The following is a 12,324-nucleotide window of genomic DNA, read 5'->3' as shown; positions in this document are numbered from 1 at the left end:
CTCCTCTGTTACCTGATGAAATCTTCTTTTATCTAATCTGCTGCTGATTCTTGCACATTTCAAATACCTGAAGACCCTCGACCCTCCTCTGTCTCACATCCACCTGGATTCCTCCCGTCATGTTCAGACCTGTATGTTGTTTCTTAGTTCTGAGTTGTGTGTGTGTGTGTGTGTGTGTGTGTGTGTGTGTGTGTGTGTGTGTGTGTGTGTGTGTGTGTGTGTGTGTGTGTGCATGTGTGTGTGCGTGTGTGTGTGTGTGTGTGTGTGTGTGTGTGTGTGTGTGTTTTTCCAGGCCTGCAGGTCTGCACCACACACTCCCCTCTCTCCACATTTATTGTGCATGCAAACAATGAAATCCTTTGTGGCAGCTCCTCATTCAGGGTCTGTTTGCTGTGACAAAACAGGACAGAAAGCACACAGTCATAAAGTCTTGAGCTGGTGTACTGTGACAAAAGATTTCCTTCATTTAAACGAAAAGGAAAAACCAAAAAGCAGACACAGACTTATACCACACTTCAGTTTAACAACAGGAGCGTCTGCATACTTTGGGACATAAATACTTCATATTCAACCTCCATATGTTTCGAGAAAACCAACAAGACTGGACCATGTTTCTATGTATTTTATATCTGATCTGTCGTGAACCCCTTGTGTTACATTGACGCAGTCTACGACTTGCAACACATTATTGTTCAACACCAGTGAATGTCACATCTTCAGAATCTTTGGTTAGAAAAAAGCTGAGCATTGTGCCGCTCTGGTTGTGACTTTTGCCCTCTTGGAATTTTTTTTTCATGTTGAAACAGGAGAGGGACACAGCGTTTAAAGAAAGTATGTGGGTCGCCATCATAGTTAGGCCTACAGGGTGTAACATTTCCTTGGGGGAATCACATTTCAATGTATATGCTGGAGCAGTGAAACTCCTTTCTCTGATCCTGAATGTACAATTAAATAGACAGAAGTATGGTGGCCAGGGGGGTGCAAAGGCTCTGCAACGGCTGCAATGACGTAACCAGAAAAGACTGGTTGATATTTGCCTTCAAAGTAAGTTTTAGGCTTGCACTTTGCACTTACACTTTTATGACACAAGCCATGGTCCGCACTGGATGTTTACCATATCAAAATGTACTCTCTGTCAACTGTTTAAGAGGAGAATTTTAGCTATAATAACAAACTGACGTATACTGTGCTGTTCCCATTGGAAAATCTTTAAACATCTGTTGCTTAAATTTTTCTCAAACTGGGATGAAGTATTGTCAAAATTCCCAACATTATTATCATTCTAGGTGCTTAGCTTAGCTAACAGGTTGCTAGTTTAAACACATTGTTGGTAATGAGAGAGTAATGCTATTCTGCTAAAATATTGTAACAATTATAAATAGTCATATAGTCAGATTTATCATTTTGATATGAAATATATTCATCCGCTTTATCAGTTTGAAATTCTCCAAACACATATTCCAAACTGCTGGATGGTGAAAAATCAGACAATTTTAGCCCATCCCCCATGACTACAGGTAGTATCAGGTTTCTATCTAACCGTAAAGAAATGCACTTTCCTACATTGGACACTAGGAGGCATCATCTGTATATTTACATATCTATATTCCAGTCACTTAGCTAAGTGGATACAAGGCACCAGTCTGTGTATGAAAGCTTTCTGAAGCTTGATTTGAAATAGTTGTTTATTTACGAACACCTTAAAACTGTAAAGTCTTCCAACTGTTGCTTCTGAAAGTGCACACATTCAGAGTGTGTTGAGGGGCTGCTGGTTAAAGCTGGAATCCGCATTCCTCTCATGTTTATGTAATGAAAAAAAAATTACCTTGAGGCTGCTGCAAAGTGGAAGATTAACTACGACTGTTTTTTAACAAAGGTGTTTACTTAGTGTGTGGTCGTCTGTGTTTGCGAGGACAGATAAGGAACCTGGACTGTGGTGTCATTTTAGAAGAGGAAGTAATGTGTCTGTATAAAAAATAAAAAGTTTCTCCACCTCTTTACCTCAGACTGAAACGTCTCTAAATATTTTGGATCGATTGTGGCTGAAATTTGGATCAGAAAGTTATGCTCGCCTCAGGAAGCAATGTGATGACTTTGAAAAGTCTCTTATTTCAAAACATATGAGGGTCTATTGAGGGCTCTCCCTAAGTGTGTTTGACAAGGATTCAAATAAATAAATGAAGATGATAATGATGAATCCTCAACCAGGGTTCAAGAGGGGTAACAATAATAAAAACAGAACAATACATGACAGTTGAAGGTGTTCTTAACAGCCACTTAACACCTCGTCAACAAATCATCATCATCATATCATCTGCATATAAATATACATTACGGTTGCTCATGAAGGCACCAATGCTCTTCATATTGTGGATAAGGTTTATATTTACAAGTTAATCTAACTTCCAACCTTCACATTTTTTCATGAGCTTTTAGAAATAACAAAAATAATGATATTACGCTCACAAGGGGTTAAAAAATGTATCCTCCATAGAGGTAGACCCAGAGCTCACTGAGAGGATTATATATCACAGTTGGACACACTATTCTCCCGGGGGAGAGAAAACTGAACCAACTTGCTTGGCCTGCTTTCACTGCCACCTAACACCTGAAAAACAGAAGACAATGGAAGGATAGGTTAGGGTTAGGTATGGTCCTGATTAAACTGGAAATGACCAGTAAGCGATTGTATGCATTCATGCTGCTTTTTACACATCTTTCGACACTTAGCTGTTACTTCACAGCTTTGAATTTGTTTGAGGGAAAAGTATGCAAGGATGCTATAAAGCTCTCGATCAAACTGTGCATACGTTTCTAAAGCCAGAATATTTGAAGAACATAAATCTACATTGTAAGTTTAATGGTCTTGTAGAATTCAAGAAAATAACAGAAATGCATTTTCACACACTAAATTATTTCCAGACTAAAGATATGTAATTTATACCACATTGTAAAGTAACCACTTTGACCAGAGGCAGACCATGAAAGGTGTAAAACTAAACTCGAACATAAAACTAAAATAGTACTGCAAACTTTGGTCAAAAAGTGTTCAAACAATGTGATCATAGTTATACAAAACATGCATGATATGCATATTATGAGTATTAGAAAACAACATTTTCCCCCATTACTGGTATGTAGGGAAATCTTTAAAGCACTTCATTCTGTTTCCTTGACTGGAAGGTAGGGGGCACTACAACCCACACAAACACAGAAATGCTTTGAATCTATCATTCAGTATTCCCCACAGGTTTCTACATAATTAGCCATCTACTGATGATTGGAAACAAATCCTCATACCATAGACTGTATACGGTATCCTAGTAAAAGTAACGTCTGACTTCAAAAAGAATCAAATGCAGAAGTGCCTTCAAACTGCGGTATTTCTGATGTCCAGCAGGGGGCGACTCAACTGGTCGCACAAAAAGAAGTCTGCACTATAGAAGTCTGTGTGAAAATTAGCCTACTTCTCCTGTGATGTATTACCCCAGTTAATGTTTTCCATGGGTGTATATGATCTTAATCTCTTGTTTCAAATAGTCTTCAATACAGCATGAAGTTAATTTTTTCAGTTCATTTTAATTGGTGCTCACCTGAGGGATCTTTGTCTGTTAATTAGATGTGTGTTTTTGTCTACAGAAGGGAATTTTGGCTTTACCTAATACGTCAGGTGGGGACGCAAATTCTATCTTTACAGTCAATGACGGGAAAATGGTGGTATTAATAGCCTTCTGTCACATGACCAGCATGGAGAGCTGGAGGGCAAAAAGCGCTTAGGGAAGTAGCGTCCACTATTGAGAACTTTCCAGCGTGCAACCCCCAATATAATCCTCAGTATAACGGTGATAGATACCGGGGACCCCACCTTTAATGCACTAGGCCACTCCAAACACTAGCATTAAAACACCACACAATAAGGGGTGAAATATGCAATTTTACACCATTTTCCATTTTTCTATGTTTTTGGAAGGAATCTCGCGACCCCCCCTAACAGTGTCTCGCCACCCCCCAGGGGGTCCAGACCCCCGCTTTGGGAACCACTGCTCTAAAAAACGCATGTTCACATCACCTGACAACCAAAGTGAAACAGAGATATTAAGATAAACTGAGTTTGGGCACCTGAGACCTTTATACAGCACATGGGCTCTATCGCAATAGCTATAAACAGCAAAGTCTTTGCCAGTGTTACGCTTTAAAGAGTAACCAAGCATTAGTGGTTGGCAGACATTTGTGTCCTAACAAATGTCTCTTTGCTTTTCATTAAAACATATCTAATATGACATATGATTTATGGTGTGGACAACCTGTTTGTTTTTACCATTTGGATGTAAAGAGGGCTTTTTTGTTTGCCTTATTGAATCCTGACATATTTTACTTCTGACTCAGTCATATAAAGATTATTTGTAATATGTATTTAAAAACTAAAACAGTCAAGTGGTAGATAAAGAGGAACATTAACTCTTTTTTTATACACATTGTCGAGAGCAGAGTTAGATCGATTCACTTCAATTTCATTACTAAAAACCTTTCTTAATGCAGTTTAAACATAAAGTGATAAAGAAATGTAATTTTTCTCTTTTTAGTTTGTAAAGTGGCTGGCACAGGAGGAGACGCTAGCGGCAGGCAGCAATTAGCCGAAGTCCCGAGATAGCTGGTTAGCATCAGATAGTCGACAGACAATAGAGTGCAGGATTTCCTCTCAGCACCATTATTCTACTACACTTCATCGAGCATACAAAGCCAGGTATCCTCGGCGCTCTATGCACTGTTCATACATGAACAGTAAAACATAGATATCCTTAAGAGTCCTGTCACAGTATTACACACATACGAGTTGACTGTCATAGACACACTTTCTCGCAAACTCAGAACAGAGTCATAACAGAGGCACCACCTTGTGGCGCTTTGTGGTACGACTACAATACTCTGAATGTCACAAGTTCAATTCCGTTGTTTTTTTTTTCTCATACTTTGTGCTGAAATCTGAAATCTGAGACACTCACTGAAACATTGGGTTAGGAAAAACTTAATGGATAAAAAACCTTTTACCTCTATAAGCCTTTTTGTTCACCACTTTTTTTCTTTCTTGAGACACATTTATGTCTTTTGTTGTTCACACAGTTCTTTGTTATTGTTATAGCCCTTGGTAACCTTCAGTACAACAGCAGCACATAGCGGTCTTAAGAGGGACACTTTAAAAAAATACACAACACACAAACTTTTATTTTAAGGCACCTTAGCCCACATTTATTTTGTGGATTTGTTTCGATGGTAGCTGAGTGAGTGCGCCACCCAAAGGTGCTCACAACTGTTGGACTTGGACTTGCTCTGTACTGCTGACAACTACACCATCCACTACCTCCTCCACGATGGTGATGACTTTCTGTTTGGTGACAGAGGTGCTGACGGGGGCAGTGACGGTACTGGTAGAGAGGCTGGAGGAAGTCTTGGAGGAGGAGGAGGAAGTCTTGGAGAAGGAGGAACTGCAGGAGGAAGAGAAATAGATTTTTACATCTCAAGTCACGTTCAGAGTAAAGAATTGTCCTTTCTAAGCATCATGAGAGATACAGTGTGCTGAATATGCAAAAGTGAAGAAGTGGAAGTGGAAGGAGCAAAAAATAAATAATGTTAATTTTTGCCCTAACCCTATCAAGATTAATATTCATTCAATATTAATTTGTTTTTATTTATCAATAAATGCAGAAATATAATTAAAGTGAATAATATATATATAAGATTTTTTTTTTCCTTTATATTTCCAAAGCACATGTAGTTATTTTTCCTCTAAAAATATCACTTAAAACACTGAAACCCCGTATTTAATTGAAAATTGCACAAAGACATCATGTTAAAATTTTAAAAACTGAGAAAGCCATTGTGTTTGGGAAATGAAATGCCCATACTGAATTTGATGCCATAATTATGTTTCAAAAGTTGGGACAGTGTCATGTGACAACAAAGACTTTCTATTCCTAAACCGAGCATACACTCCTAAATCTTTTTTCATGTCAAAAACAATCCTGAACAATTTAGTATGTCTTTAACTGTTTGTTTATGTCTGACTTGAATTCTATGTCCTGCAGTTGCACAAACAACCCTTTAAATCACTCACCTGCCACCCTCTCCATCCAGCAGCCTCCTGTACTCGGCGATCTCCAGCTCCAGCCTGGTCTTGATGTCCAGCAGCATCATGTACTCCTGTCCCTGACGCGCCAGGTCGGCCTTCAGGCACGTTAACTGCTCCTCCATCATCGCCACCTGAAGAAGAAAAAGCAGAAGAAGAAAAAATAAGGTTTACATGTTAAATCCGACAAGCAGCAATAGTCTGAGTGTAAATATGAAACAGCATGCTCACCTGGCTCTGGAAACCTGTCAGCATCGCGCCAAACCGGTGTTGGGTTTCAGCCAGGGTGCCCTCCAGTGACGATTTCTGCAGGAGAGCGGAGCCGGTTCAGTACTCATAACAGACACTCCATGTAAAAGGTGTGTGTGTGTGTGTGTGTGTGTGTGTGTGTGTGTGTGTGTGTGTGTGTGTGTGTGTGATTCTCACCATGCTAAGCTGTGACTGCAGCTCGATCTCCAGACTCTGCAGCATTCGCTTGAGGTCTGTGAGCTCAGTTTTGGACGTTGTGATGTCTAGTGTGCTGGCAGCAACAGTTTGGTTCAACTCTGCTATCTGTTTGGAAGAAAAAAATTACAGCATTGTCTTTACAATCTGTAAGTGTACCAACTGATTTAGTGATCTACATGTGTCAAGTTGTGATATTATCGTCATGTCAATTTCTCTTTTGGCAGGAAAACTCTCAGATCTAAAGCTAATTTTACTTCACAACTCACTAAATATCTGGAGAGATATTTATTACAATTCAGACAGCTGTTGAGATATTACAGATAGGTACAAAATGTTCGATATTTGAAATCCTACAAAAAAAATGAAGTCGTACCTTCGCTTGGAACCAGGCCTCAAGCTCTTTGTTGCTCTTGGCGGCATTAGCTGCGTATTGTTCTCTGATTTCTTCCATTATCGCAGCAAGGTCGGGTCCTGATGGGGCGTCAACCTCCACGTTGATCTGACCACTCATCTGAGTCCGCATGGCAAGCAGCTCCTGCAGAAAAACAACAGAGAGACTAATTAAAGTAGGAATCCAGACTTGTATTTACCAGAAAGGTCCTTTAAGAAATTTCCCACGCCTGTGGGAACCTAATTCATAAACATCTTTAATTTATTTTTACTTGAATTATATGAACCCCTTAAATGGATGAAAGAGATTCACAGACCTCCTCGTGGTTCTTTCTAAGGAAGATCAACTCCTCCTTCAGACCCTCGATCTGCATCTCCAGGTCGGACCTGCTCATTGTCAGTTCGTCTAGGACCCTTCTCAGCCCGGCGATATCAGCCTCCACTGACAGGCTCATGGCCATCTCGTTCTCGTACCTACAATGAGGACAAATTAATAAAACGGTTTAAATCAGTTTTTCTGGGGAAATCTCTCTTCTCTTCGACTGTCAATAAAATATGAGAAAGCTATTTAACTTGGAAGCTAAATAGATAGTGTTCGCTATCATGGACTCCTAGCCCCGCTCTTTTTTGCTTGCTATCTGTAGCCTATGTGATTTTACAAGATATTTAGCTCGGTAGCTAACTGGACAGTGCAGAATAGATGTATCGGAATCGTGAACTCTTGTCTCCAGCCATAGAAGCAGTGTCACTGGAAAAATGCAAAGCAGATGTTTTGCTAAATTCCAGTTAACTGAGTATCTGTAAGCTAGCTAATTAGCTTGATGGCCAACTGGACCGTTTGATATTAAAGTATCATTGATTCCTGTCTGTAAACTATAACTAAAAGAGATAAAACACTTCTCTTGCTCATTATCAGTCTACTCAATTTCTGTAAGCTAGCTAATCAACTTGAAAGCTATGAGGATTGTGTTATTGACCCTCAGGTCTGTGTGCTAAATATGTCTCTGACAGAAGACGTGAAGTGAAATTGAAGAAATTTGGATTCTCTGGCTCTCCGTACAGTCAGCACTGTAGAGACACTGGGAGCTGGCCAATGTGCAGATCCTTTACTTTTTCTTAAGTTAGGACATTTCTTGTCCTGCATCTGCATGTGTGTTGGTTGGATGTGCGCACCCTAGTTTCCCCAATTTTAGCTCTAATTAACAAATTAATTCACTCACTTGAGCCTGAAATCATCAGCAGCCAGTTTGGCATTGTCGATGCAGAGGTAGATACCACCGTTGTCTCTGGTAGCATCCTGGATCTGAGAGATACAAGAGGAAAGAAACGCTATTTACTTTCAGTTTGTGTTTATCTTGTATAAAGTAACTGTATTGATGAAAAAAATACTACTGATGGAAAGCTAGCGGAGCCCATGAATGAGTCAAAAAATCCTCTCTGCTTTCTGCGATCTTTTTTTCAGCATGAAGATAATTGCAAATCTATGGTATTGCTTTGATAAACCTAATAATTTCAAGTAACCATAATTAAAACATAATAATAAACTACAACTAAAATGTTAGTTTCTAACTTTCATTCAATGATAAAACTCAGTTGCTGTTGTTGTGTTAAGGTCACACGACTAAATATCTGTATACATGTCGGAATTCAACCCACCTTTCCCTGCAGCTCTGCAATGGTGGCGTAGTAGGCGCTGTAGTCTCTGGAGGACGGGGAGGACTTCTTATCCAGGAACTCTCTGATCTTCAGCTCCAGCGCTTTATTGGCAGCCTCCAGCATGCGCACCTTCTCCAGGTAGGTGGCCAGACGGTCATTCAGGTTTTGCATGCAGGCCTTCTCGTTGGCAGAGATGTCGATTTCTCCTCCTCCTCCGCCACCGCCAGCACCGAAGAAGAACGCAGAACCAGCTCCACCTCCACCTCCACCTCCACCACCACTAGAATAACTTTGGTACTGGAAGGAACCTCCACCACCTCCACCACCTCCACCACCTCTGATACTTCCGCTATATAGGGAAGACGAAGAGGCCATTCTGGACGGTGAAACTCCGTACAAGGATTGAGAGGTACCAACCCTCTGTGATCTGGTCGAAAACACATTCATATTGCGATGAGGGTAAAGGAGGCTGTCTTTCTGCTTCAGCTGAGGAGAGGAGACAAGACTGTGGAGCTCAGAGAGCGGCTGATTTTTTATACTGTTAGAGGAGTTGGTGAGGAGGAGGAGAGATGGATGCAGCCAAGCCTGGGAGGAGACACCTGTCCTTGTTTAACTCAACAGAAGGGATAATGGGCTGTAGGTGTGCCTGAGAAATGCGGAATCCACCCATCATTAGTGCATACACCTGTTAGTGAACACACAGAAAGATCTCAGCTTGTATCAGAAGATTAAAGTATTAGAAGGGCTGCAGGCGAGTTCAAACTTGGATGACATTTAGATTTAAAGGTCCCTCACTACATGCAAAAACACATCCAATCAATCAGCAGCAGCAAAGAGTGACCTTATTCACAATAACCACAATCTGTTATTACATCTTTTTACCAGGGAAGGGTTGGGTAACTCTTGGCCGCAAGTCATTGTGGAGGGACTCATGAGCCAAAGTGCCTTAAAGACTAAACCACTTGTTTGATGAAACAGAGTCTTTGATGTCTGAGTAATCTAGAGTAAACAGAGACAAAGAACTGAGACTAAGGAATGGTTTGTCAAATTTTTGTGAACATTATTTATCAAGATAGGATGGAATTCAAACTAAGAAAGAGGCAAAGACCCTAGAAAAAGTCTGGAAATGTTCACTTTGCATGGTGGATTTATGAAAGCCTAAGAGACTAAGAGAGACTATTGTACTTAAGGTGTGGTGAAGTTTTTCAACCGTGAACTAAATCATTACCAGTAAAATTATTTCATGCTGAAAATTTGCCAAAACGATTGATCTTCACATCTGAAACAGGTAGACTGTAGTTCATTTCAAAGATTGAAATATGTTCGATTCAATTATATGATGTGAAAAAGAGTGCAATAACTTAATGATTGACAGCTCTGTTGACAAATGTTCTCTAACACAGAAGGTCTGAGCTTAACCTGCAATGATCTGATGTCTGCCTGAGATGGTTCAACCTTAGAACGAGCGGTGTAAACTAAGCCAATAATAATCTAAAAAATGGTTTGATCTCAATCAAAATGATGTGACCTCTGCCACGGATACCCTGAGCTTCAATGCAGACGGTCTGGTTATGCCCAGATTGTTCCACCTCTTACCTCCACCAGTGAACCTTAACCCCTGATGGTCTGACCCCTGCCCCCAGATTGACGAACTGAACTCCAGACTGTTTGTCCTCATCTCCAGATGCTTTGACCTCAGAGTGGGATGGTCTGAGCCAGGCCAAAGATGATCTGACTCTATCGCATATTGTCAGGCTGCTTCCTCAGATGCCCTGACCTTAAAGGCAGATGTTCTTCCCTCTGTCCAGATTTGGCCCACCCTTACCCAAGATGGTGAGATGACATCAACCCCATTTGACCTCAAATCCTGTTTAATTTGACCTCTGCTGGAGATGGTTTAAGCCTAGACCCAGATAGGTCTGATGATCAAAGATGATCAAACCTCTGCGTCAATGATCCAGTCTCAATCCCATATTGTCCAGCCTTTGCCCGGGTATTCTCCTCTTTATCCTGATGGTTTGTCTTCTGCATCGTCTGGCCCCAGCTGTAGACAGTTTTACCTGAAACCCTGAGGGTCTCTGCTAGGCCAAAGACGATTTGGTATTTACTTTAACCAGTACATTTTGAATGACAAAGCAATGTTTGATGAGACCAATGACCTTAAAAGCAGAGTTAACGCATCCAAAATATGATCCTCTGAAGCCAGAAAGAGTTTTATTGATCTAAACATGGTGTTACCGAGAATTCACAAAACAAGCTTTGAACTCTGCAGGGCAAACAAATCAGACACTAAACCGAAACATAACTTATGATTTTGTCCATCGACCCTTCTATTAAAGTTTATTCAGCTAACAATCTTAGCGTAATAATGTAACGACAGCGATTGAATGAGAGGCATCAAACTGGGACAGATGACTCAATAGATTCACTTCATGCATAAATGCATCCTGGAGCAATGTCAGCCGTTTAAGTTTAATGATTAAAGTGGAAATGCAGGTTGGGTGTGGCTTCATGGTATTCCGCTGCAGGCCTGTTCCCATCATGAGCATCTGCTCTCAGGCTGCAAGGAAAACAAACAAGTATGTACAACACCCATGCCCTATCTTCTCCATAGTAATTATAGGTGATCATTTAATTTTGCTTGAATTCAGACAACATGTTTGTTTAATAGGCGTGTTTGTCACAGATATTTGGCTCTGAAGGGACAATTTTACCAACAAAGAACATGTTCAGACTGACAGCCATATATTTCTTCATCAAGACAAAAAAAGAGATCCAGGGCTTGGCTTCACTTTTTATGTGACGAAGCACTGAGGGAATTACCAACCCTGCCTTTAAATGTAAGATATGGGACGATATCAGTTCAATCAGGAGAGACAAGTTAATGATTTAAAGATTAATATTTATTTTACATGATGATGTGAGATTGAATGATTGTCAGAGAATCTTTGGAGCTTGAACTCTACTAGGAGATAGGCTGATTGAAGATATCTGCCCTGAGCGGCAGCAAGATCTACCCCCTCATAGAGTCCAGATTCTGGTGGTGCAAGGTGTTAGCCGATGATGTCGTCTGGGCGTATGCAATGAAGAAGCTGATTGAACTGTGAAGACCGGGGTTGACGAGAAGATGGCCGATGATGTCATCTGAAGGTGACGGGATTAAAAGCTGATCTAACTGAAGAATGGGGTTGACCTCATACACAGATAACACTACAATTAGAAAACTCGCCTGCTACTAAAGCTAACGTCTCAACTCTTCTGCTGTTCAAACTAACACAGCTTCTGATACTAAAGCTGACATCTAAAGCTCTCCTGCTGCTACAGCTATTCCTACAACTCTCCCGCTAATAAAAGAAAAATCACAACTCTGCTTCTTCTAGTGCTTACATGAAAACTCTCCTGCAACAATAGCTAACATCAGAGCTACATTGCTACTGTTACTTACACCAGAGAACTTCTATTACTCTCCTACTATATATATTTATATATATGGACAATATGTACAATATGTCTTTCTGAGATGTAGTGGACTATGAGCAGTAAATTAAAAAACAAACGTACTACCTCATGCACACAGCATGGAACAGTAAATGTCTTAATATCTGGTTATAAACTTAAAATCTAGCAGGAATCTGGCTTTCCAGAATAGTTTAGTTTGAAATCTGTGTTTTGTATCAACATGTGGGAACTCTCTTACCATGGATAAA

At 40.4% G+C, this 12,324-nt stretch overlaps 1 protein-coding gene across 1 annotated transcript; it reads right to left on the bottom strand.

Moving 5' to 3' along the window:
* Window positions 1-5,219: 5,219 nt before the first annotated feature.
* LOC132954642 (keratin, type I cytoskeletal 13-like) lies at window positions 5,220-9,079 on the bottom strand. Its single transcript, XM_061027258.1, has 8 exons — window positions 8,618-9,079; window positions 8,182-8,264; window positions 7,279-7,435; window positions 6,945-7,106; window positions 6,551-6,676; window positions 6,356-6,430; window positions 6,113-6,258; window positions 5,220-5,483 (listed from the first exon to the last, which is right to left on the bottom strand). Exons 1-8 carry the CDS (start codon window positions 9,062-9,064, stop codon window positions 5,303-5,305), a joined length of 1,377 nt encoding a protein of 458 aa, XP_060883241.1. The 5' UTR covers window positions 9,065-9,079; the 3' UTR covers window positions 5,220-5,302.
* Window positions 9,080-12,324: the final 3,245 nt, after the last annotated feature.

This window comes from Labrus mixtus, chromosome 20 (genome assembly GCF_963584025.1).
Source record: "Labrus mixtus chromosome 20, fLabMix1.1, whole genome shotgun sequence".
Classification (NCBI taxonomy): domain Eukaryota; kingdom Metazoa; phylum Chordata; class Actinopteri; order Labriformes; family Labridae; genus Labrus; species Labrus mixtus.
The sequence above is the reverse complement of the archived record's forward strand: the minus strand, read 5'-3'. Positions and strand labels throughout refer to the sequence as shown.